The sequence below is a fragment of the Echinops telfairi genome, unplaced genomic scaffold, assembly GCF_000313985.2.
Source record: "Echinops telfairi isolate 266 unplaced genomic scaffold, ASM31398v2 ScPeMD7_7424;HRSCAF=8462, whole genome shotgun sequence".
In the NCBI taxonomy this organism is placed as follows: Eukaryota; Metazoa; Chordata; class Mammalia; order Afrosoricida; family Tenrecidae; genus Echinops; species Echinops telfairi.
In genome coordinates this window covers 91,770,934-91,798,237 of record NW_022111324.1, presented here as the reverse complement: position 1 = coordinate 91,798,237, position 27,304 = coordinate 91,770,934, and the positions used below count along the sequence as shown (strand labels likewise).

Genomic DNA, 27,304 nt, shown 5'->3' with positions numbered 1-27,304 from the left:
TCTCATTACATATGCAGATTCTCAAGAATCATAAGCTTGGACGACTTACTAGTCTTCAGAAAGCAATGATAACAATGGACAGTGTAGGACATGAAATAACAACAATAATATACCAAGGCTTAATGAAGCTGGGAGGATGGGGGAGGAAAGGAAAAGGAGAGGAGCTGATACCAAGGGCTCAAGTATAAAGAAAATGTTTTGGAAATGTTGATGGCAACATATGTACATACGTGCTTAATATAATTGTCATAAGAATTGTAAGAGCCCCCAATAAAATATTTTTAAAAATAGAAAGCAATGATAAACTTGCCTCTGTGACAATTACTCTTATGGAAGAACATTATGAACATGATATAGGAACATATTTTTTTAATTCATCACACTATTTAAAATCACTTTTGCAGATCAATCACTATTATATTCCATAACTTATCATATTTGCTTTTATACTTCTAGATGGTATTTGTAGAAAGGCAAAGATAAGACTAAATATTAGCGTTAGTTTGCTCAAAAAAGAAAACTGTTTTTCCAGTAACTTTAAGGGCAAATTATTTTAAAATTTCAAATTCAGCAAAAACAGACATACCGTATATACTCATGTATAAGCCGAGTTTTTCGGCACATTTTTAATGCAGTTTCTGTGGTAAAATTAGGTGCCTCGGCTGATATTCGGGTCAGCTTACACTCGAATATATGTAGTACTTATCATAGATAAACATCATTAAGCATAATTTTACATATAGTCTCATATATACATATTTTATAAATAACTGAAAATATATTATATATCAAAATATGGTATACAATACTACATTAATGCTTACTAAAGAGAAAACATCATTTAATCTTCAAAACAAGTCTATAATAGTCTTATCATGACTTTAAAAATAAGAAAATTAAGGCAATGAACGATTAAGTAGCTGGGTTCTTATGTTTAACTAAACAAAAAATTCAGTCATGCAAAGAACCTCCTCTTCTCTTAATTGCATTGGGGAAAAAATTGCCAAGGTTTTAAAACCAAACATTTTGAAAACACATTCTCAAATAATCTGAAACTTTTTGGGCATATTGTAAATATAGTATTTTCCCAGAGTGTTTCATTTATTTTGCTTTTATTCCATTAAGAGAAATTCTTTTGAGTGAATATGAACCTATATTTTGTGCTTTCCACAGATGTTTTTATTTTATTTTTTTAATACTAAACAATATAAAATACCGATAAAATAAAGTTTTGTCAATAAAGCAATAATGTAAATTTTTTTTAAAAAGAAGATTAAGTAGCTATTACAGGTCACTTAGGACAGAGCAGCCCTGGGTTTCTTACTCAGACATCAGGCTCTAGTCTGTGCTCTTAGCAAGTAAGCCCTACACACTGCTATTCTCAAGAGCTAAAACTTACAAATGATTATTAATGAAATAATTGTCCTAAATACACTTCACCGCACTGCTGACACCAACAATCATAGTTTAAAAGTTCATTAAGAATTAACTTTTATAAAAAAAGAATTAGCTGATAGTATAGCTTCTGTGCTTCTGTGAATTATTTTATGGTGACTTAATAGCCCTATGGAAAAACTGAAAAAATTCAAAGTAATGCCTAATCAAAACTGCCTTCTTTCTCTTTAATGACATTATACACTTTTCATTTACTTTTTTTTCCTGACTATACACTCAATTTTTAAAATTCATACGGGGATTACAGAACTCTTTAAATATATTTAAATCGATGAACTGTATGGTATATGAATTACATTGTCAATGAATTCAGCTTTTAAAATATAGCTTTTAAAACAAGACAGTGGTCTTGTTTGAATCAGGAGTTAATAAAGGCACATGCATTGTGAAAAATAAATAAATGTCATGTGGACTATCCTAAAAATAATTAGTTCATAAAAAGCTATGTCACAATTTAGAGAAATAACTTAAAGAAAACCTACGAAATTATAAGTATTTCAGGGAAAAACGTAACATTTTTTCAATGTAAAAATTAATCTTTGAATTACTTCCCTCAAGTTAAAAAACTTCAAATTCACTGTCATCAAGCTGATTTTGACTCATAGTGACCCTACAGATGAGTGTAGAACTACTCCTATAGGTTTCTGAAATGAAATCATTATGTGAGTATGTCTCATCTTTTTCCCATGTTGTGGATAGTGGTTTTCAACTACTAAACTCCATGGCTATAAGTCCAACAAGTGGCCCACTGCATCACCTGGGCTCCTCAAATTAGTCACGATTTATTTACTATTAAAACTAATTTGCAAAGTAACTGAAATATTCTATCTAAACAAAAAAGCCAAACCAATTAAATGGGGAAAGGTTAATGGAGCAAGGGTGAGGAGTTCAAGTCTTGGTCCCTTCCTTTCTCTTCTTTAATGTCTCTGAGGCCAATTCTCCCAATAAAAAATTAAGACCTATGCATGTGGGTTTGTTTTGAAGCTGAAATTAAGAAATTAAATGAGAAAGTGCTTACCTGTTTCTGTACCTAAAGCACAACCACAATTAGATACTGGGTTTTACACATTGAATGAAATTAATACTTGGTCAGTTGTATAAATTGAATCAAAATGTTTAGGTACACCAAATTTTCTAATAATTCAACTCAATATTTATTTTAGTAAAATGACTCTGGATATATTTGGATTTATGTATCTTATGAGTAACATTTGAAACTGTTTTAAAAATAAACCTTAATACATTAAATTAAAAATAACTTTCTTCTGCATCACTCCTTTCAGCTTTCTTCTTCTGCTTTAAAGAAGCAACTACTTTTACCTTTTAGTCTTTTCTGTTAATTGGTCGCTATTTTATTCCTAAATGAAATTTTTAGGTTGCTATTTCTTGATTTATAAATGTTAGGTAATATTTTATGTACATCCTCTTCTTTTGAGGACTTAACTTTTAAATTTATCACTATTTCCACACCTTTCCTCCTTACTAATGTAGCTATATACCGTATACACTCGTGTATACACTTGTGTATTACCGAGTTTTTCAGCACATTTTTAATTGCCGTTTTTGTGGTAAAAATATGAGTAACATTTGATGTTACTTGGCTAGTGCCTTGTGCCTTGTGCCTTGGTGCCTTGGCTAGTATTTGGGTCAGCTTATCCACGAGTATATAAGGTAATAAAAATAATCATTGTTCAGAGTTAAATACTACTATTAACCACAGAGCCAAATATTTGTCATCATTGCATCAATCCCCCCTAACTTCCCATTATAAAATCAAGTCTTCCTTTGTAAGACTTCCTCTCCTCCATTCTGCTTTCTACAGCTAAACATTCTGCTTTCTACAGATACTATCGAGAAACCTAAAACTTTTGGGAAAAAATTATTATTCATTCTGAAACTGTTGAAATTTGCTTCTCACTTAAACCTATACCAATTGCCAGGACTTTATTTCATGGAACCTCGGGGTGAAAAAATGCCAACAGTTTAGTTAACAGGCTAGCATGTTGGTCCTTTGCACCAAGTGTGGGGCACCCTTATCTAATTTCTATGGGCCTTAAATTTTAAAAGCCCTTTATTCTGTAGAGCCTTTTTATTGGAGCGTAGGCATTTTAGATTGAAAGTATGAAGAATATGTCAGAACTGTCAGGAAACAAAAATAACAGTTCCTGCTTTCAAGAAAATTAAAATGCTTTAGAATGGGAAACAAGCAGCATAATAATCACAATAAGTAAAATTCTGTCTGTGAAATTGGACAAATGCATAGAATCTACGGGGTTCAAATGAGAGAAACGGAAACCCAGGCATGAACAAAAAGGGGAGACACAAAATGGTTCACAGAAAGATGTAAGAATGAACAGGACAGTGATTGGGAAAGGAGGCAATTGAGAAAGAAAGACATAAGGAACATACCATTAATAAAAGAAGAAAATCAGGAAAACAAGGGACATATTTAGAAAATACTAATTTCCCTTTTAACTATAGCATAAAGATGCAGGTAAGGAGAATGGAAAGTATATATGGCTATTAAGGTTGGCTTAGCTCAGAAAACCTCTATCTCCAAGCTGAAAAGTGTGAAATTACTATTAGATCCAATCATCGTTTTCCACTGCAATTTAAATAATAACTATTAAACCAATGCCACAAGAATAAATTAGTTCAGGTAAAACTAACAGTTATTAAAATTGACTTACATATGATTAGATCTTCTTCCTCTATTTGTTTTCTTTCCTATTACTGGAGTGCCAAAGTGTTCAGGGTTGGTGAGGGGGAGCTGGTCTAATGTCTGTGGGTAAGAACATAAACCCATCAATAGTTATTATTTTGCAAATTATTTTTCCTTTTTAAACAAAATAAATTTCAGAATGTTTAGATTTCGAATTAAAAACTATCTCTAATGAAAGAAAAATGCAACTTTTCTAAGAAAAACTATATTTTGAAAGATATTAGAATAAGCCTAATTCTAAAACAACCTTAACAAAATAAAGTCCTGGAAATAAATTTAGTTGTTCTTTAAATTATTTCATTATCTATTTGGAGACTGTTGGACTTCTAAAAATGATTAAAATATAACACAAATCAATCACAACTCAGTAGAAATATAGATGTGAGGGATGATACAGAAATCTTTAAGAAGCTAAGTACTAGGTCGACTCGGAATTCAAATTTCTCTCTGTATAGATGCAATCATAATCCATAAAACAGAATTTTATTAAATAACAAAAATCTTAAAATCACATTAGGATTATTAGCATCAATTACTAATATGGCTTAACACAGGCTATATTATTCTGCAAATATTTCCTGCAATAAATCTATCAAAGAAAATGCAAACATTTACTTTTTGTGTAGCTAGCATTTTAATCTCTTTTCCTATTTAATCTTCAACATTCAATATTTTGTTGGTATGCAGATAAAAATCAATGAGTGGACATTTTTCTGGTAGTAAACTGACAAATTGTAAAAACTGATAAACATAAAAAATTGCCTGTAGCCTCTATGCAAAAATAATGATTTCCAGACAAGAGGCTAGCTGACAATTGGATACATATATAAGAAAAAGATATTATGTAATGGTTCTCCTGGTCCTTCAGTATGAGACACATCTTCAATTTTCTTTTTACATCATTTCCTTAAAAAAATTAAAGTCTGGCTGTGGTTACTCCTTTAAGAAGGTAGAAAAGGGAGCAGACCATCATCCAATTGATGTTATATAACACTGAGATAAGGCTGTGACAAAATAGGAACGAGAGGAGAACCTTACTGGAAAAGCAAGTTAAGACCAGGGGAGGAGAGCCACCTACATTTTAGAAGAGGTAGTTATATATCAGAAGTTGGTGTGTTGGGTAAATGTGAGCAAACACATCACGAAGGGATGCTAAACAATAAGTGTAGGAAACCTAAAAGGGGCAATATACCCAATTTTATGTTCCTGTGCAGATATTACAAGCATGTTTCTACCGAACCATCGGTGAACTACACCATCAACTAAGCACTGTGATGACCTTAGACGCTGGCCTTACAGGCAACATGGCATCCTCCAATGGCGACATCAGAAGGACTCAACATAGAAGCCGGACTGAATGAACTGTTAAGCCCTATCTCAAAATGACATGTACCTTAAACTGAGGACTGAAATACACTGATAGAAAAGGAAGTAAAGGCTGGTTACCCAAGACTATGGAAATGGTGGTTCATTGGACCTTGGATGGGACCCCTGACTCAGTGGGTGTCCAATGAAAAAGGATCCAGAACCACCATGTATTTCATACAACAATGTTCCCCTTTCATTAATAGGGCAGGTTTTAATGTTAGGCAAATATATGTATTTATAATAATTTGGATATAAGAAATTTTCCCCTAGCACCAATTCTCATGCTCAGTATAAACAGAGCTGAATAATTAAGAAACTGGTGGACTTCTGGAAAGATGGAGACCAAATAACACATATCAGAAGGACTCAGCAGAAATCAACACAGGAGACCAACTGAAAGGGAAATTCCATGTTGCTGGGTCGGTCACAGGAGGAGCACCATAAAGATAAGTAGAACATATCCACTAGTTTTTCAAGAGCTGTAGACTTTTGCCTTATCGCTGTAGAGGCCAGCTAAGGCTTAACCTTAGCAGCACCACAGTCTTGGCCAGAGCTGGGCTTTTTGGCGGGCCAAGGCCTTTACTTCAACACAGCCACAGTTAGTTGCCACCTCTGGGCAGGATTCAAGCTCCTCCGGCCCCACAGTAAGGCAACCGGGGCTAAGCTATAACTTTACTTTTGTTTCTTACTCTTCTTTTTCCACCCCCAGTCTCACAAGGATCAGGGTTTTTTTTGTTGCTGTTTTCTCTTCTCTTCTCTTTCCTCTCATACACCACTGCTAACCTCCCTTAGCCTAGGGACAATTACACCTATTTTCCACCCAGCAGGGGGAGCTCTGCCCTCTGCAGCTTAACACAGGGCTGGGGGAAGCCCGCCCACTTTCCTCCAGAGGGAAACTCACGCCTACCCTCCAATGCCCTTTAAGCAGCTTGGGGAAAATTCCAACCACTCCTCCACCCACCAATTCTCTGTAGCTTAACACTTGGCTGGGGAAATCCCACCCGCCTCCCACAACATGGAAACTCACGGGTACTCTCCAAGGCCACTGGGGGAACCCCTGCCCGCCCATTGGGGAGCTTCATTTGGCTGGGGAAACCTCTGCCTTCTTCTACAGCCCTATTTGTGGCTGGAGGAGCCCCTCCCTGTCCTTTGCAGTCTTACATGGATGAGGGAACTGCGTCCCGCCTGACTTAGTGCCTCACACAGCCTAAGGCAGTTCCACCACCAATCTCCAGTGCTCCACATTGCTATGGGAACCTCTGCCTGATCTATGCGGCTATGTACCTGACTAAGGATATTCCACCTACCATCCTCAGTGATCTACAGCAAAGTGAGCTCACCCACCTGCCTTCTGCAGCACTCCCTTGCAGGAATCACCCTGGCACGCCCTCTGTGGCACCCCAAGCCGCCAGGGGCCACACCACCACAAGTTCTCATGAAATCATCCAGTGCAGCAACATCATTGTGGGTCCACAACTATCCAACCAGCATCCCCTGAGAAGACCAACTAACTTGCCCTCCAAATAAAAGAATACTGGTTGATTAGGGAAAGAGTGAAGCCACAGGAGGAAAAACTGGTAACCCAATTCCATAGTGCAATTAGCTACAGGAAGTTCGGAGAAGCATTTGCACCAGAGCGCCCAGTGCTGTTCGAATGGTTGGAAAATGGCACTGGGATTCTCTAAAACAACACAATGCAAACAGCAAACAGCCCCAACGACCTCAACTACAAAACAGGAGAAACAAAAGTCAATGTCGAAAGAAGTCAACCTAATGATGTGCATACACGAAGCAGACATTGATCTGCCAATGAAAAAAATCTTCAGAATGCTATTTGGAGTCATACAGGATATGAGGGAATCAATACATAAAAAGGATGAAATGATAGAAAAGATAAAGACCAAAAACCAAAGGGAAATACAAGAGTAAAGGGACAAGCTAACAAAAACCAATAGCAAATTCACAGATTTGGCCAACCAACTAGGGGTAGCAAAGAACCACACCAGTCGACAAGATCCATCACCAATTCCTATTTAAGACACTAAAAAAGATAGGAATGGAAGGAAAATTCCTCAATATAATACAAGCTATATATCAAAAACCCACAGCCAACATGGTAGTCAATTATGAGAAAAGAGTAAAACAATCCTACAGAAAAAGGGGACCTGACAAGGATGCCCATTGTCCCCACTCTTAATTAACATCTTACTGGGGGGTCCTAGCTAACAGCATAAGGCAAAGAAAAGACATCAAAGGTATTCTCCTGGGAAACGAAGAAGTGAAAATATCATTATTCACAGATTATATGGTTTTATATATGGAAAATCCCAAAAGCTCCACAAGGGGAGTACTGGAAGCAGTAGAGGACTATGATAGAGTGGCAGGATACAACATCAACAAACAGAAGTCTATCGGAACACTAAACACTTTGGACAAGACCACAGAAGAGATCAAAAAGGTAGCACACTTCACAATAGCCAAGCACAAATTGACTTATCTAGGGATATACCTGACTAAAAAAACAAAATAATTGTACAAGGAATACTACAGAACACTATTACAAGAAACCAGATTGACATCAACAAATGGAAGAATATCCCATGCTCATGGATCAGGAGACACAATATAGTAAAGATAGTTCTGCCCAAGTTACTATGTAAGTTCAATGTTATCCCGCTAAAATACCATCATGTTTCTTCAAAGACCTGGCAAAACTGACTTCCAACTTCATATGGAGAAGGAAGAAGCCCAGAATAAGCAGAGAACTCCTCGATCAGAATGAATGGGAGGGCTTGCTTGACCTGGCTTTTGCACCTATTTTACAGCCACAGTGGTCAAAACAGAGTGGGTATTGGTATAATGACAGATACTCAGACCAATGGAAAAGTGCTCAAAAACCCAGAAATAAAATCACCACCATACAACTGATCTTTGATAAGAGACCAAAAAATATCAAATAGGAAGAGGATGCCCTCTTCAACAAGTGGTGCTGGAAAAATAGATATTTACTTGCCAGTAAATGAAGCCAGACCCAAACCTCACTCCATGCACAAGAATAAACTCAAGGTAGGTCACAGACCTTGAGGTAAAACCCCAAACTATTAGGGCCATCAATGAGGGAATTGGGACAAACCTGAGAACTTAGGTGCAGGGAACCAAACAGGCTATCGGAAATAGAGAAGGACACAAATACAGATGAGGCAAAAATTGAAAAGTGGGATAAACTGAAGATAAAACACCTGTGTACACCTGAAAAGAATTCACTGAGAGTAATAAAAGAGAAAGCCTAAAGACTGGGAAAATATCTTTAGCAATGACACACTGGACAAAGGTCTTATTACTAAAATCTACAGTACTCTGCTAGCTTCCAAAAAGAAAAAAACGAATTGCCCACTGAGGAGGTGGGCACAAGACATGAACAGAAGTTTCACAAGGGCTGAAATATGAATGGCGAATAAAAATGAGAAAATGTTCCCGATCATTAGACATAAGAGAAATAAAAATTAAAACAACTAGGAGATACCACCTACCACCCTCAAAGACAACCCAATTCAAAATATCAGAAAATAACGTGGAGGGGCTGTGGTGAGATAAGAACTCTCGTCCACTGATGGTAGACCTGAATGTATGTACAGCCCCTATGTAAAGTGACTTAGCGATATCTAAAACAGATGGAAATTGAGCTACCACATGACCCAGAAATCCTGCTCTTGGATATATACCCAGCAGAGGCAAGAAACAAACCATGGCCAGACGTCTGGTCATCGCAGCACAGTTCACAATTGCAAGGAGTTTGAAACAACCCAAATTTCCCTCAAGGGATGAATGGATTAAAAAACTGTGGTTCATACATAAAATGGAGTACTATGAATCCCTGAAAAGCAGTGATGAATGCATGAAGCACATCGCCACATGGGAAGAACTGGAGGAAATCATGCTAAGCGAAGTAAGCAAAGCTCAAAAAGACAAGTACAACATGAACCTGTTGAGGTAAGCTTAAAAATGCAAAAGGGGATTAGGTAAAATGCATTAAAGAACTAGAGGAAGGTTGTATGTTTCATCAATGCTACACTGCACCCTGACTGGCTCGTCTCTTCCTTGTGACCCTTCTATAAGGAGATGTCCAATTGTCTATAGATGGGTTTTGTCTCCACTCCACACTCCTCCTCATTCACGATTATATGATTTTTTGTTTTGGGTCTTTGATGCCTGATACCTAATCCTATCGACACCTCATGATCAGACAGACTGGTGTGCTTCTTCCACGAGGGCTTTGCTGCTTCTCAGCTAGATGGCTGCTTGTTTGTCTTCAAGCTTTTAAGACTCCAGATGCTATATTCTTTGATAGCTGGGCACCATCAGCGTTCTTCACCACATTTGCTTATGCACCCCATTTTGTCTTTGGCAATCGTGTAGGTTAGGTGAGCATCATGGAATGCCAGGTTATTAGAACAAAGTGTTCTTGCATTGAGGGAATACTTGATGCCTTAATACTAAACCTATAAATATTATAGATCTATTTCCCTATTGTTATATATAAATATATTTACATATGTACCTGCTTGTATTTAGACCTCTATAAATGCCCTTTGTCTCCTAGTTCTTTCCTCTATTTCCTTTTACTTTCCTCTTGTCCCACTATTGTCAGGCCTTCATTCGTGTTTCAGTAATTCCTCTTGGTTACTTTACCCTTGATCAAGCCTTACCAGGCATCCTACGCCTCCCTTGCCATTGATTTTCGATCACCTGTTGTTCCCTTGTCCCTGGGTTTATTGACACCCACTTTGTTTCCCCTGCCTGCCCCTCTCCCATGTCCCCCAGAGCCGTCAGTCTAGTTTTCTCCTCTGGATTGTTCACCCCGCCTTTCTTATCTAGATAGACATGCAGAGACAGTAATACACACAAAAACAAGCCTGAGCAAAACAAAAGAACCACCACCAAGGACTAAAAAAAGAAAAGCCTATAAATAGTTCAAACTCTGTTTGTTGACCTTTAAGAGTGTTTTCCTGTCGAGACTCCTTGGGTGCTACGCCCTGGTCCCAAAGTCTATTTTTGGTATTCCCTGGGGACTTCATTGCTTTGCTCCCCTTGCTGCTCTGTTGCATGCCCTTAACGTTTCACCCTGGTATCATGGGGTCAGATCGGGCCCATTTTCTGCACTGTGCCTCCAGTGCTGTCGCTTGTAGCGCTATGGGTCAGTGAGGGATGTTGTGTCTCGTGGTGGGGCTGGCCTTATGGTCCTCTCTGTATATTGGCTGCTCTGAGCAGGAATATCATCTTTGGGGCTTGGTGGGCCAGGATGTGTTCCACTTTGTCTCCTTCCCTCTCCGTTTGGTCTATGTGCTCTGATCAGACCTATACCTCGCCCTGAGCTGTAGCTTCAGTGCTGTCCTCTGAAGTGAATTCTTTTAGAGACAGGAGAAGCTGTCCACATAGTTGGGATTGGGGACTGCCCCTCAGACCTCCATTGTTTCCCTGCTTCATGCTGGTATGTTGCATTCACATCTTGGCACAGCAGGTTGAAGTCTGGTCCCTCTCTCCCAATTTGTAGAAGGCTATGAGGAACAGTGGGAGCCCAAAATCCATCTGCAGAGTATTTAGCCAAATTAAGCCTCTCGAAGATAATCTCTAGTCATGGACAACAGCTTTACTATTAAAGATTATTGTAAACTTGATTGTGGTGGATCAAATCATGGGACAATAGGATACTTGGACAGCTGACCTCCTGACCCAACCTGAATTTGCTCTAGGCTCAGGTTAGTCTCACTTGGTATAGGCCAGAAGGTCTTTTCTTTTTTTCCCTTTCTTTCTTTCTTTTTTTTGCAGGAAATTTTGTTTAATCTTCCGGAGGCAGTCTCCCAACAAAAATAATTAAAAAAAAAAAAGATCCAACAGTTAGCATGGATGGAGGAGAAAAAGTTGTTGCTTCAGAAGTATTCAGTTTATGTTAATATTGTTAGTCATTTGGAAAAAGATCTCAATAATGATTGTACAACATGACATTGAATTATACATGTAGAAGTTGTGATTTTTTTGTGGTGTATACATTTTTGCCACAATTAGGAAAAATTACATAAATAACAATGAGTTCAAGAAAGAAGAAATGTTCTAAAATTGAAAGTGGCAATAATTATACAACTCTTCTTGATATGAATGAGTTATTGAAATGTATGACATATGGATAAAGTGATATTAAAAACTGTTTTCATGTGAGACACCTAAAAAGAAAAAGTCTAAAAAATAAAAGCATCAAACTCAAAATGCTGTAATATATCAATTGATTATATCTGACTATCAATATTAATATTCCTACTATTCCTTCATTTTCCATATTTGCTATTCCTGGTTTTAAATACCTAAATAATCTTTGCTGTCACAGGTTATTTCATGAATTTCAGAGGAACTAAAAATCTCGAGATAACTGTCAGGGTATGGGTAAGATGTTTTAAGCTAAAAAATTCTCCCAGCTATAAACCAAGATGCTACATAAAAGAGTATCAGTAAAGGCTTAAAGAATAAACATTCCAATAAAAACTAGAAGCTAAGATTTTAAAAAGAACTTACCTTAAAAGTTGAGATTTTTGCTGAAAACAACAATGCACTCAAATGTGTAAGGGAGAAGCAATCCTATAAATATATATAATGTCTCTAAATGTACTAAAGATAATGAAAAACAAGTGTCCAATTACCACATAGGTAAAAGCCTCTAGCCAGAAAAGGTTAAATGATAGTCTTCTTAAAAAAAAAAAAAAAAAGCACTACTAGAGCAGAAGAAATAAGAGGCCTCATGTTTCCAGATTCCAAAACCTACTCCTCAGCCACAGCAGTCAAAGCAACATGGTAATGGTATGAGAGACACATAGACCACTATAACTGAATTGAGAACTGAGTAGACTCATACACATGTGAAAAGATAAGCTTTGAAGAAAGGGTGAAATCCATTAAAGAGGTACAGTTTACCTTACAAATGGTGTTGGGAAAACTGAATATACCTTTGCAGAAAAATAAAATCTGTATCTCAAACCTATACAAAATGATGCTCAAGGTAGATAAAAAAACAAAATTTTAAACAAATTTACACACATGAAAGAAAAAAATTAGACTTTAATTGATTAAAACGCAAATCAAATGCACAAACATAAGATTAATATGACTGGCACCTCCTCAAAAATAAACATGCACATAAATTGACTTCTCTTTGAGAGTTAAAAGAAAACATGATAACACAAAAAGCCCTACAGAACAGGGGAAAATTGTCAATGACATATCTGACAAGGGCGTAATCCTCTAAAACTGACAGAAAATACCAACACTTCAAAAACAATCTAATAAAAAATGGGCAGAAAAAAACAAAAGGTTACTATAGAAATGACATAAAGGAAGCCTACAAACACATTAAGAAATATTTGAGATCATTAACCACTGGGTCATGTTCTTGTTAGGTAAGATTAAGTCCATTCTAACTCATATCGAGGTGATGTCCAGCACAATAAAATAAAGCTGCATCCTGTGCCAGCCCAACATTCTTTGCTTTGACTGAGCCTACTATTAGAGTCACTATGTCAATCCAAACCATTGAGGGTCTTCCTCTTTTTTGCTGACCCTTTGCTTTGCCAAACATTCTGATCCCTCCTGATAGCATGTCCAATGCACATAAGATGAAGATGCCCATTATGCTGTTAAGATGCTGTTTAGTCAGTTCTGAATCAGAGACTCTATGTACAACAGAAGGAAACATTGCCATATCTTATACCACATTATCCTTATTGTTATAGTCACTGTGACAATACATTTCCTTGAGAGCCTTCCCTTTTTTGTTGACCTTTCCCTTACCAAGTCCCTTTTCCAGGGACTGGGCTCTCCTGATAAGTCTAAATGAGGTAAAATGAAATCTCACCATCTTTGCTTATAAGTTATACTTTTTCCAAGATAGATTTGTTTGTTCTTCAAGCAGTCAATGGCACTTTCAAATCCTTCACCAACACCATAACTCAAATGCACTGATTGATTCTTCTTTGGCCTTCCTGATTCATTGTCCAACTTTCACATGCATATGAGGTGACTGAAAATACCTTGGCTTGGGTGGGCCACACCTTAGTCCTCTCAAAGGAACATCTTTTGAAAAAGGCCTTGTGCAAGAGAATTGGCCAATGCACTATGTCGCTTGAATTCTTTACTGCTGCTTCAATGAACATTGATTGCAGATTCAAGCAAGATGAAATCCTTGACCACCAATCTTTTCTCTATTAATCATGATTGCTTATCAATTAGAGAGCTGCAAATTAAATTAGCAATGCAATATCATCTCACCGCAGCAATAAAAGTTAAAAACAAAACAGAAAACAAAAAATACTGGTGAGGATGTAATTCTCATACACTGTTGGTGGGTCTGTGGAAAATGTTATGTGCTTCCTTAAACGTTTTAAATCCGAGGGAAGTTAAAAAATTTCATTACAAAATGAAAAAGATATAATTTAAAAATACACTTATTTCTTGAACCATCTCTAAAGTACTGAGGGTAATCGGGGAATTTAACATTGTCAAAGTAGTCTTTTTTACATCAGGAACTGAAGAAAAACAAGTATCCTATTAACATTTATTTAGGAAACTAAGTGAATTCAAAAGGAGTCAAATCAGAACTGTAAGGGGAAACCTAATGATTTCCTATGGGAAATTAAAAAAAATTGTTCTTGTTTGATGAGAGGAATGAGCGGGAGCTTTGTTGTGATTGGGGAAGGAATTTCTCCTGTTTTTCTGCTAAAGTTTTAGTTAACTTCCCATTCCCCCAACAACAAAACAAAATCACTGCCATCAAGGTGACCCTACAAGACAGGGGAGAATCTTTCTTCCTCGAAGTGGCTCATGATTTTGATTTACTGACACAGGATTGCAGCCAAATGTGTAAACACTACGAAGGCTCCCAAACACTCTCATAAAATAGATGCTACCGTTCTTTGGAAAATCAATGAACAAAGTGCCTGTGCACCCCCAGACAACTGTTTACCATGATCTTTGTTCTTGACTCGTGTGCTTTTACTCTGACTGAACCACTTCGAACTCCAGGGTGTTATTGCTTTGATTGTGCTTTGTCTTTAGAATGATACTGGTAAACCCATGTTTCACCTCTTGCTACAATTTTTCTAAGAAATGCTTCATTAACTTTTCCACGTCTGCAGCTAATCTGGGGACAACAATTTCAAAAACCATCATGTAGAATGTTGCTCAACTTTAAATTTTCAGTTTTCAGGCAGATTCTGAGGCTCCCAAGGGAGAGAAGTCAAAGGTGGAAAGATAAAACAACAGACTAGAAGGTTGACAAGTATTAACAGGAGTGAAAAGAAGCTCAAAAAGGAAGAAAAGGGAGACAGCAATCGGTGAAGGACATGAAAAAAAAAAATTAATAAATTATCAAGGGTTCATGAGGGAGGGCGGGTTGATATGAGCTGATACCAAGGACTCAAGTAGAAAAAGTTTTGAAAATGATGATGGCATCATATGGACAAGTTTGCTTGAGACAATGGATGGATGTATGAATTGTGGTAAGAGCTATAAGAGGCCCCAATAAAATGATTTTTTTTTAAGGAGAAAAGACATCAAGATGGGAGGGTTGGGAACAGAACACAAGATTGGAAATTGATGAGTGGATTAAACGGTTGAATACAGAGTTGATAGTCTAAAATGTAAACCAGACACATAATTTTAAAAAAATTTTAAAAAAGAACTAGCTGAGGTCTTCCATACCACTATTGACAGCTTTGACTGGGAGCACACAAAATCCTAGAAAGAATGGAACAAAGTATAGAACAAAACTAAAATTCATAAAAAAGATCAGACTATACAGGGAATCCAGGACGGATGAGCCCTATAGGACCAGTGGTGTGAGTGGCAAAACAGGGAGGGTAAAGGGAGAATGGGTAGGAAAGAGGGAACCGATTACATGGAACTATTTGTGACCTCCTCCCTGGGGGACAGACAACCAAAAAGTGGATGAAGGGAGACGTCGGACAGGGCAAGATATGACAAAATACCCATTTATAAACTATCAAGGGCTCATGCGGGAGGGGGGAGCGGGGGAGGGGAAAAATGAGGACCTAATGTCGGGGGTTTAAATGGTGAGAAAATGTTTTGAGAAACGATGTACAAATGCGCTTTACACAATTGATGTGTGTATGGATTGGGATAACAGTTGTATGAGCCCCTAATAAAATGTTAAAAAAAAAAAAAAAAAGATCAGACTATGGACTGATCCATGCACATAGGAATATAAAATATTCCACTGTGTATGTGTATAGAAGTTTCTGATCCACCAATGTCTGTTATTTTGTCTTACTGTGGAGGCTTGTGTGTTGTTATGATGCTGAAAGAAGTGTCAGAAGGGACAGTACTCAAATGCCAGAAGGGACGGCACTCAGCAGAGCACTGAGATTAAGAAAAGACTACAAAGAAGGCATAGGCTGTCTATTTCTGAGGAATTAGTCACTGGAAGCCATTAGATAGAATCAAAACATTGTTGAACACTGAAAACATCGTGAAGAGAAGCAGAACATTGTCAGAGTTGGTGCCAGAAGATGAGTGTCTCTGGTCAGAAGGTACACAAATATGAGTGGAGGAGCTGCCTTCTCAAAGTGGTATCAACTATTATGACAAGGAGACAGTAAAGACGGTGGGAATACAGCCTTATATGCTGAAGTAGTATAACTCAAATGAGAAGGAACTGCAAATATCGAGAAACAATTGGAACTTGGAATAAATGAAATTTGAATCTAGGAAAATAGGAAGTTGAGAAATATTAAATGGAATGCATAAAATCAACATTTTAGGCATTAGTGAGCTAAAATGGGCCAGTAGTGGCCATTTTGAACAAAAATCACATGGTTTACTATGCTGGAAATAAAACAATAAAAATTAACGGTGTTACATTCTTTGGCAAAAAGAACATTTCAAGATCTATCTTGAAGTATAAGGCTATCTATACAATGATATGATATGGTATGATTACATCTAAGTGAATTCAGGGAAATCCAATCCATAAAACTACTATTCAAATTTATGCACCTACCACCAAAGCTAATGATGAAAAACTTGATGAATTCTACCAAATCTTTAGTTAGAACTTAATAACTATAGGCAACTAGAATCTAAAAGTTGGAAACAAAGTGGAAGGAACAGTAGATTACATGATAGAATTCTGAAAGACTAACAATTATTCATCAGAAATTCCTTTTTCTAACTTAACATGTGGACTTCTCCTGATGAAATACACAGATATCAAACTGAATACATCTTTGGGAAAAGTAAAAGGACGAGATCAACATCAACAGGTAAAACCAGGCAAGAGGCTAATTGTAGAACAGACCATCAATTGCTCATGTGTAAATTAAGGAGACACTGAAGAAAATGAAAAAAGTCCATGAGAGTCAAAATATGGCCTTGAGGATATCCCAACTGAATTCGAGAAGATCTCAAGAAAAGATCTGGAACATTAAACACCAATGACAGAAAACTTGATGAGATTTGGGATGACACCAAGACCTTCCCACATGAAGAATGCAAAAGGTCATTAAAAAGAAAAGAAACCATCAACGTGAATGTCAGAAGAGATCTGACACCTGCCATTAACTGAATAGGAACTAAGGCACATGGAATAAAATGAGAGAGAAAAAGAGCTACCTAGAAAATTTCAAAAGACAACTCAAGAAGAAAGCATAAAATATTATAATGAAATGTGCAATGACCTAGAGTTAGGAAACCAAAACGAAAGAACACGTTCTGCATACTTTAAACTAAAAGAAAGAACTCTAGAAAAGATCCAAGCCCTGAGTTACAATATTGAAACTGTCTATGAGCAAAAGTTAATGATACAGGAAGCATCAAAAGAAGAATACACAGAGCCAATGTTAACAAAATTGAAAACACTGAGATTATTTTTCAACTTTGCTGTTTAAATAGTGAAACGTTTTCATTTGGAGCCATTCAAAATTCGACGTATCACTGTACAGGGGGCTGCCAAAAATCCAAGCAAATTCAGATGAGGACAAGGAAGGAAGAATATCATTGCTGATGTGAGATGAATCTTGCCTCAGAGCAAAGAATACCAGAAAAATGTTCCCTTGTATTTTATTGACTATGCAAAGGCAATCAACTGTCCAGAACATAATAAACTATGTACAATATTTTTAAAAATGGAAATTCTAGAAACATCATGTGTTCACATAGCACCTGTACATGGAAGAAGAAACAGTCATATGGTAAGAAAAAAAGGAATACTGCATGGTTTAAAATCAGGAAAGGTGAATGTCAGGATTGTATCCTTTTAACACACTTAAATCAATCTCCATAATTAACAAATAACTTGTGTCTTTAAAAAAAATCATTTTATTGGGAGCTCTAACAGATATATGTCTCTACTTCAATTAAATCAAGCTTAATTGTACAATTACTACCACCATTAGGTTCAAAACATTTCCTTTCTTCTTAAAGTCTTTGATACCAGTTCCCCTTCTTCCCCTCCCACCCCCACTTTACCCCTCAGGACCTTTATTATTATAGTACATATTATACCATCCAATACATCCATTCACCTGCAATTCTGTTATTTGCTCCCCTCAAGTGGGGTTATACACTCATCATTGCAATCAGCTCCTGCTTCCGGCCCTTCCCTACCTCGTTCTCTTTTCATACCCTCAGGGAATCATTTCTCCAGTTACTATTTCTGAAGGGTTATGTATCTTGGCTTTTATGGATTGAACAATCTTAATTATTCAAATGAACATACACAGGTCTAACAAGATTAATGAGTTGAAACAAAACCCACGATAGTAAGGGAAGGAAATATTAAAGAACTAGAGGATAGCTATGTACCTTCTGTGTGGCCCTTCTGTGAAGAGCTGCACAATAATCTAACAGGTGAGTTTTGGGTCTCCACGTTGTTCACGCTAATTCATGTCAATTTGATTGCTTGTTTTTGAACTTTTGATACCTATTCCCATCAAAACCTCATGATCACACAGGCTGGTGTGCTTTATCCATGTGGGTTTTGTTGCTTCCCTGTTAGATGGCCGCTTGTTTAACTTCAAGTCTATAAGAAACCAGATGTTATATCTTTAAATAGCCAGGCACCATTAGCTTTCTTCACCACATTTGCTCATGCACTCATTTGTCTCCAGTGATCATGTGAGGAAGGTGAGTATCAAACAGTGCCACATTATTAGACCAAACTGTTCTTGTACTGAGTTAAGAGTTAAGTAGAGCCCATGTATTTACCCATCAGTCACCTCTCTGTAATTCCTCTCGGATACATCTCAACTCATCAAACACTACCAAGAATACTACATATTCCTCACTGTCAATTTTAGAACCTTTGCTTAAATAATTTCAGAAGCTGAAGTATATGAAGAGTAATGTGGCACCAGGATTGGAGTAAGATTCATTAGCAAGCTGGATAGGCAGATAATGCAGCCTTGCTGGTCAAAGTGAAGAAGACATGAAGCCCTTACTGAAAGAAAAAAAAAAAAATCAAAGATCTTATTACATCTCAATATAAAACAAAAACGAAAACCCTCACAACTGGTCCAATGAGTAATGTCATAATAAAATGAAAAAATAATTAAATGGTCAAGAATTTCCTTCTACTTGAATCCATAATCAATGCTCATAGAAGCAACAGTCCAAGAAATCAAACACTATATTGCATTGGGCAGATCAAAGATGTGACTTTGCAGCGTACCTCACCCAAGTCATGATATTCAGAATTGCCTAACATTAAATACAAGCTATACCATAGATAAGGAAAACAACAGAAAAATTAATGCATTTGAATTACGGTGTTGGTGAAGAATATTCAAAGAGCCAGAAGAACAGACAAATCTGTCATAAAATTAGTACAGTAAGAATACTCCTTAGAAGCAATGCTGATAAGACTTCATCTCTCTTCCCTTGGTCATGTTAACAGGAGTACAGTCCTTGGAAAAGGATATCATATTTGGTAAAGAAAAGGACAATGAAAATAGGAACAATTTCAAGGAGATGGATTGACACAAAGGCTTTAATGATGGGTCCAAGTTAAATGACAATTTTGAGGAAGGCTCATGACTAGAGAGTTATTTTGTTCTGTTGTACATGGCTTATGAGTTGTAATTGATTCGACAACCAGCAACACATAAATAAAAGTGTACCTATTCCTGGAAACACAGAGTAAACCTGATCCATATTTAAATTATTTACTCATATTATTTCTGCATTTACACTATAGTTAACTTCTAAGCCTTTCCAACTTAAAATCCAATAAAAACAAATTCAATATTTTAAATATTTCTTCAAATGTAATAAATAAAATCCATGTTTTTATGTAACATAAACAATCATGCACCTCCAAGACCCATACTCATTAACTGATTATATAATAGACACATATTCTAGTCAAGTAACAGATGTTATTCTAAGAATTATGTTTAGAAAATTGTTATTTCAACAGTGCAAAGAGTCAAATTTACTACACTTGTCCCAAAGATGTAGGAGTTTCCTATTTCAAAATTTCAAATCTAAGTCAACAACCATTTACTGAAAAGCTTTGTGTAGAAAACAAAGCAGAAGGCTGAAGGGAGACAGCAGTCAGGGTAAGACATGAAAAAAAAATTATAAATGATCAAGGGTTTATGACGGAGGGGGGAGAAAGGAGGGGAAAAATGAGGAGCTGATACACAAGGGCTCAAATAGACAAATGTTTTGAAAATGATGAAGGCAATATATGTACAGAAGTGCTTGACACAATGGATGTATATATATGGACTGTGATAAGAGCTTTAAGAGCCCCCAATAAAATGATTGGAAAAAAAGAAATAAAAAAGAAAACAACATATGGAAGCACATAATAAATATGGTTGGTGCTCTAGAAATGTTAAAATTTTCTAACAAAAAATGGAAAGTAACAAATAGCATAACATTACACAAAGGAATTGCAAAAGGATCAAAGCTAACGAGACTATTTTGGTGGAAAAGCTCACAGACAGACATATCAAAGAGCAAGCATTTCTAGTTACCTTAAAAAAATGAGGCTTTGAAACGTTCATGGGAAAAATACAATAAAATGAAAATGGATTTAAGCAAACTTTTTGTAGTTCCCAAATAAGTAAAATTTTGTTGAATAAAAAGGAAGAGGGAGGAGGAAGAACCAAGGAAATAAATTATGAGCCACTATCAGGAAATATATAGGTATCATGTAAAACTACAGGGACATGATAGAATCAGGATAAATAAAAATTAAATCATTAAGGTATGAAAAATACCTTCAAATCAATATAATACCTAATAGGTTAATAAATAACATCAAAAGATTCCAAATGATACTGTTCTAAACGGTGATTAGAAAAAAAATCAGTTTCTACAATTATGCTTGATCTAATTTAATTATGGATTGCTACAATATCAGTAAGAGCTCCCAATAAAAAGATTTAAAATGAAAAATCAATTTAGAAACATTACGCATTAATTTTTATAGATTGAGCTAGAGAATATAACACTTAAAATATAGTTAATTTTTAAAATTCTGAAATGCTAAGTACTGATTAACACAACTTTGTGATCTCTCAATTCTTTGTAGATTAACAACATCTTTTTTTTTTTTTTCAACATCTTTTAATAAGAGTTTTGGTGCTAGACACTTTTGGTTTGAGATTTAGCCCTGACCAGTAGTTTACATCTCTGTAACTGGGGTTAATAATAAAGTTGTGAGATGATGTATGTAAATCGCATAGCAAAGTCCTTGGCAAGTATATATATTTCATTTACTTATCCAATTATTTATTCAGAGTCTACTCTGTGCCAGGCACTATTCTAGTAATTAGTTGTGAATGAATTCCCTGTCCTTGTTATATATACATTCTAGTAAGTAAGGCAAATAATAAAAATTTAAGTACACACACATATTTTGATACCAGAGAATAATTAGTGTTATGAAGAAAAGTAAGTCAACATAAGATGATGAAGAATAATGAAAAGTATGGAAGCAGAAAACACAGGGATCAAATGAGATAAGCAACGATACATTGAGGAAATTGCCATGGATGAACTGAATTAGAATGTGTATGAATTGACCATTGTAAGACTATAATCTACTCTATAAACTTTCACCCTATTCACATTGAAAATGTGTGTGTTTATACATATAAAATTTTAAGTAAATGAAGGGACTATTTCAGAAAGGGTAGCCAAGGCAAGGCTGCTTTGAGGAAGACTACAATGCTGTAAGCTATTATAATTATTAGTTAAGGATTGCATGTAGTAGCCACAGATCCTTTATAACATGATTCAAATGGACTAGATACCAGACATCTTTTTTCTATAATTACTTAAAATCTAAATTGTCTATGTAAAAGACACTTGCAATTTTGTGATGTTCACCCTCCTGGAGAAATCTCTGAAAACAAAATGAGTGCATAAGCAAATGTGGTAAAGAAAGCTGATGGTGCCTGGCTATCAAAAGATGGAGTATCTGGGGTCTTTAAGGCTTGAAGACAAACAAGCAGCCATCTAACTCAGAAGCAACAAAGCCCACATGGAAGAAGCACACTAGTCCGAGTGATCACAAGGTGTTGAAGGGATCAAGCATCAAAGAACAAAAAATCTTATCATTGTGAATGAAGGAGTGTGCAGATTGGGAACCCAAAGCCCATCTGTAGGCAACTGGACATCCCCTTACAGGAGCGTTGCAGGGAGGAGATGAGCAAGTGAGGGTGCAGCATAGCAACGATGAAACATACAATTTTCCTCTAGTTCTTGAATGCTTCCATCCCCCCACAATCATGATCCCAATTCTACCTTACAAATTTGGCTAGATCAGAGGATGCACACTGGTACAGATAGGAACTGGAAACAGGGAATCCAGTGCAGATGACCCCTTCAGGACCAGTGTTGAGAGAGGATATACTGGAAGGGTGGAGGGAAGGTGAGGTAGAAAGGGGGAACCGATTACAAGGATCTACATATAACCTCCTCTCTGGGGGGGATGGACAACAGAAAAGTGGGTGAAGGGAGACACCGGACAATGTAAGATATGGCAAAATAATAATTTGTGAATTATCAAGGGTTCATAAAGGAGGGGGGACCGGGGAGCGAGGAGAAAAATGAGATGATACCAACATTCTCAAAGCAAATGTTTTGAGAATGATGAGGGCAACAAATGTACAAATGTACTTGACACAATGGATGGAGATATGGATTGTGATAAGAGTTGTATGAGCCCCCAATAAAATGATTACAATAACAAAAGATATAGCGCCTGGGGTGGTAAAGGCTTGAAGTTAAACAAGCAGTCATCTAGCAGAGAAGCAATAAACCCACATGGCCACATGGAAGAAGCATATCAGCCTGTGTGATCATGAGGTGTTGACTGAGTTCAGTTAACACACATCAGAAGATCCAAAAACAAATGACAAAAACCATATTGTTGACAACAAAGGGGGTCAGAGCAGAGACCCAATACCCATGCATAGACAATGGGGCATCCCCTCACAGAAGGGTCACCAGGAAGGGATGAGTCAACCTGGGCCCAGTACAACATCAACAAAACACAATACTGTTCTGGTTCTTTGAGGCTTCTTGACCTAGCACTATCATGACCCCAGCCCTGCTTTTCACTGCGAGCTAGACTGGAGCATGTGCATAGGTACAGATAAAGAGGTAAGAGCTCACAACACACGGAATCCAGGAACAGGAATAGGAGTAACGATACCAGAAGAGTAAAGGGAAGGTAGAGAGAGGAGGGAAGGAAGGGAAACCAATTGATCGCAATGATTGACACAATAACCACACCCCACAACCAGGGGGACAAACAGAAACTGTGGGGGAAGGGAGACAGCAGTTGCTCTAAGATATGAAAATAATAATAATTTATAGTTTATCAAGGGGTCATGTGGGAGAGAAGAGGGACTGATACTAAGGGCTCAAAAGAAAGTAAATGTTTAGAAAATAATGACAACATATGTACAAATATGCTGGATACAATTGATGTATGGATTGTTTTAAGTGCTTTAAGAGCCCCAATAAAATGATTTAAAAAAAAAAAAAAAGAGCAACAAAACTAACCCAATATATTTTCTTGGTGAAATAGTGCTAAAACACATTAAGCATAAAGCCTTAATGAGGCTTAGATTAGATAAGATTTGATCAAATTATACTGGGATAACATTTTAATGAATTTTACTGATTATCAATTTACTTATCTGAGGGAAAAATGCTACAAGGTTCAGACACAATGATTTTATAAATGATTACTTACTTCACTTTCAGCAAAATGTCTCTCTCCTTTCAGGCACAGGGAAGACCGTCTAAGCGTCTTCTCATCTCCATCATCAAAAACTATGAGAGGGGTAAAAATGGAAGCTACTGAAAAAATTTTCAAATATTACTAAGATGACACATTAAAATTTACCATATATACTCATGTATAAGCCGAGTTTCTTAGCATTTTATGCAGTTTTTGTGGTAAAATAAGGTGTCTCGGCTGATATTCGGGTTGACTTATACTCGAGTATATGGTATACGGTAATTTCCTGAGTACATATAAAGCTTTTGTTAAAAATATTATAAATTCAGTTAACATTTTACATGTTCTAAGGAACCACTTCAAATATAAAGAACCAGAATATTGTTTCTATCAAGAAAAAAATTTCTAAATTTACTTTCATTGTCCTTGAAACAGGAACACACAATAAAATAAGTAACCATTTCAAAGGAAATAATTTAAATACTAATGAACTATTCCCAACATGATAAAGGAAACACAAGTTTTCCTGCTTTTAGATATTGACAGATATATCTAAGGAACTGATAACCTACAAGTACACTATGAACATAAAAATGTATTACACTCCAATATCAGAGACAGTTTTTAACCAAAAGTATCAAACAAGTTATTTTTTGTTGACACATCATCCATCTGAAGGAGTGTTTCCATCTCAATAACCATTCCCCCAAAGAACTCTTTAGTCTTGAATTACACCATCTCAAAACAGCAGCAGTTAATTCTTTTAAGGTTTATATCATTCCCTTTCAATGTTGAGTTTGGGGAACAAAAAGAAGTCTGAAGGATCAATATTGGTGCTCTACTGCGGATGGTGAATTCCTGTGAAATTCTTATAGAACATCGTGATTAAAAAAAAAAATGATACAACTTTCCTGGCCTTTTTCTTACCAAAGCAGCTTTCAATTTGCTTCAAAGGTCTTCCTAGTAAGCCCCCATGACCATCCTGTTTCCTTGAGAAAAGCAATCACAATTATCCCTTTGAATTCCCCCCCAAACAGTAACCAAAATCTTTTGGGCTGAACTCTCTGCCCTGAATTTAACTGGCCCAGAAGATCTCTTTAGAAACTATTGTTTTGATTGGATTTTTGCTTTCTGGCATATATTGGTAAATTCAAAACTTATCTCCATGACTCATAAATGTGTCCTTTCTTGGCCTAATCTTGTTTAAAACACTGATGGAAAAGTCAGCTCTTCAAGTGTGCTGATCTTCATGAATTGTTTGACACCCTTCCTGCTGAAAGCTCGTTAAGGACAAGATATTCACTTTGCAATGAAAATGCAAAGTAATGTGAGGTCCCAACTTTAAGAAATATCACAATGATGTTAATTCTACCGTTTCCTTTTTAGCACTTTCTGGACATTAGACCACTTCTTCATTCATTGAGGTTGGCAGTCTTCCCACTCGTGGCTCATTTCTGAGGTCTCCCTAATCTTCCTTAAAATGCTTTATCCATCTTAAAAGTTATTGTTTTATATGGGGCAACAGTTATTGTTTTATGTTGTTGCAAAGCTTCAATTATTTGGCAAGATGATTACTTGAGTTTTGTTAAAAAATTGTTATTAGCCCTAACCTCAAAATCATTTTTCCCATGAAACAAAAAGTATACGTGAAATATGCTTGAAATAGATTAAGTGTATGACTGTGAGAAGTTGTCTGCAGCCATCCGTTGATTGCAGAAACAGGTTTTCTTTGTAATACATTTGTTTATGCATTAACTGGAACCAAGGTATCAATACTTTTTTACTTACTCATATCCAAAATAAATGCAAGATATATGCACACCATGTTCATTGCTGAAATACGCACAAAAGAAAAATATGAAAGAACTCAAGTACCCATCAATGGGTGAATAAACTGGTGCATACACACTTAATTTGTCTGTGTATAAATACATACACAAAAAGGCAAAGATAGGCATATATATCTATGTATCTGTATGTTTAAAAGATTATTTAAAAATTTGAATATAATGTAGACTATAGAAGAGTTACAAAAATAGTACAGAATTCCACAAGGGTAGGAGGGTAGGGGAAGGGACAAAAGAGAATAATACCAAGGGCTCAAGTAGAAAGAAAATGTTTTGAAAATGATGATGGTAACATGTATGTGCTTAATACCACTGATATATGGATTGTCATAAGAACTGTAAGAGCCCCCAATACAATGATTTAAAAAAGAAAAAATACAGAATTCCTGCATAGCCTTTACCGAGTTCCCCCTTATATGCTAAGGAGGCGTCTACTAGGATTCTCTACTATAAATACTTACGTTCCCATTGTAACTATTACATATTTGGGAGTGAGATATTTTAGGACTATGCAAATTTTTATTTGTTAAAATTTTTTGCACTCACTTTAGTATCCAAGGGTAGATAATTACTGTGATTTTGATAATTACTGTGGTGTTGTAATGGTGATTTGCTATCAATTCTTTCTATATTAATTGAAATTCTGCAAGGAAAATTCTTATTTTTCATTCTAATGATATCAGGATGAGTACAAATTTTAGAACTTAAAAGATGTAAACCATCCAAAAATGATTGAAAATACTGCCAAAAAAGGAAACCTAAGTTGGTACCCTGTATCAGGAAATAGAAATAAATACAATTAGGGGACTTGTATTTACAATTTGTAGAACTGGATCAACTTGTTTTTACAGGAACTTCAGACTGAACACAAATTTTTCTTGAAGTTTAACACCAGAGCTTTTTAAGTGTTTACATTTATGTTACTTTGGGAAATATTTTTGTCAAAATTTTGAATAAACATACCCAGGCTTTAAAAAAAAAAAAAAGACTGTGGAACCACTGAAACTATGGCCCAAAGATACCCTTCAGGCTTGGAAGAGAACTCACCCCCATGACTCAACTTTCAGCCAAATAGACAGGCTTATAAGGTGAATAATAACACAAAGAAATCACAGTGAAACCATATGAAATCAAAGTGTAGCATTTTCCCAGGGCTAAAGTTTAAAAGGCAAGAAAGGATAGGAAAAGAAGGACGCATGAGAATGGTAAACACAAAGGAAATGGGGAGAGTGCAATCACAATGCAGAGATCACAAGTAACATCACGAATCAAAGTGGGTATGGATTGGTAAGTGGGAAATGAATTTTCTCTGTAAGCTTTCACCAAACTATAACAAAATTTTCAAAAAGAATAGAAAAAACACGGATGGTAGAATAAAAGTTCCTTATATTTTTAAAAAATTACGTAAAAAATCTTATTAGAGAATAGATTTGTAATACTAATAGAAGGAAGCTTTCTTAAACAAGATTCAAAACTAAAACTAAAAAGGAAAAGAGGACTACATGAAAATTGACTAGACATAATCCTCACTTATCAAAATAGTTGGATTCCAAAGACAGGTCATTATGTGAAAATCACTATTATGCAAAAATGAAGGATTAAAGAAATTTGTTTTCAGATCATTCATTTATCCAATCTAAAAAAAAATCT

The 27,304-nt window shown here is 36.1% G+C and overlaps 1 protein-coding gene across 3 annotated transcripts in view; it reads right to left on the bottom strand.

Moving 5' to 3' along the window:
• ARID4B (AT-rich interaction domain 4B) overlaps nucleotides 1-27,304 on the bottom strand; it is a 173,299-nt gene that overhangs the window by 91,541 nt on the left and 54,454 nt on the right. For all 3 annotated transcript variants that reach the window (XM_045297860.1, XM_045297862.1, XM_045297861.1), the window contains exons 6-7: nucleotides 23,820-23,899; nucleotides 4,146-4,237 (exon numbers count right to left, since the gene is read on the bottom strand). In XM_045297860.1, coding sequence (XP_045153795.1) covers nucleotides 4,146-4,237; nucleotides 23,820-23,899 — 172 coding nt within the window. The remainder of the gene's footprint in view (nucleotides 1-4,145; nucleotides 4,238-23,819; nucleotides 23,900-27,304) is intronic.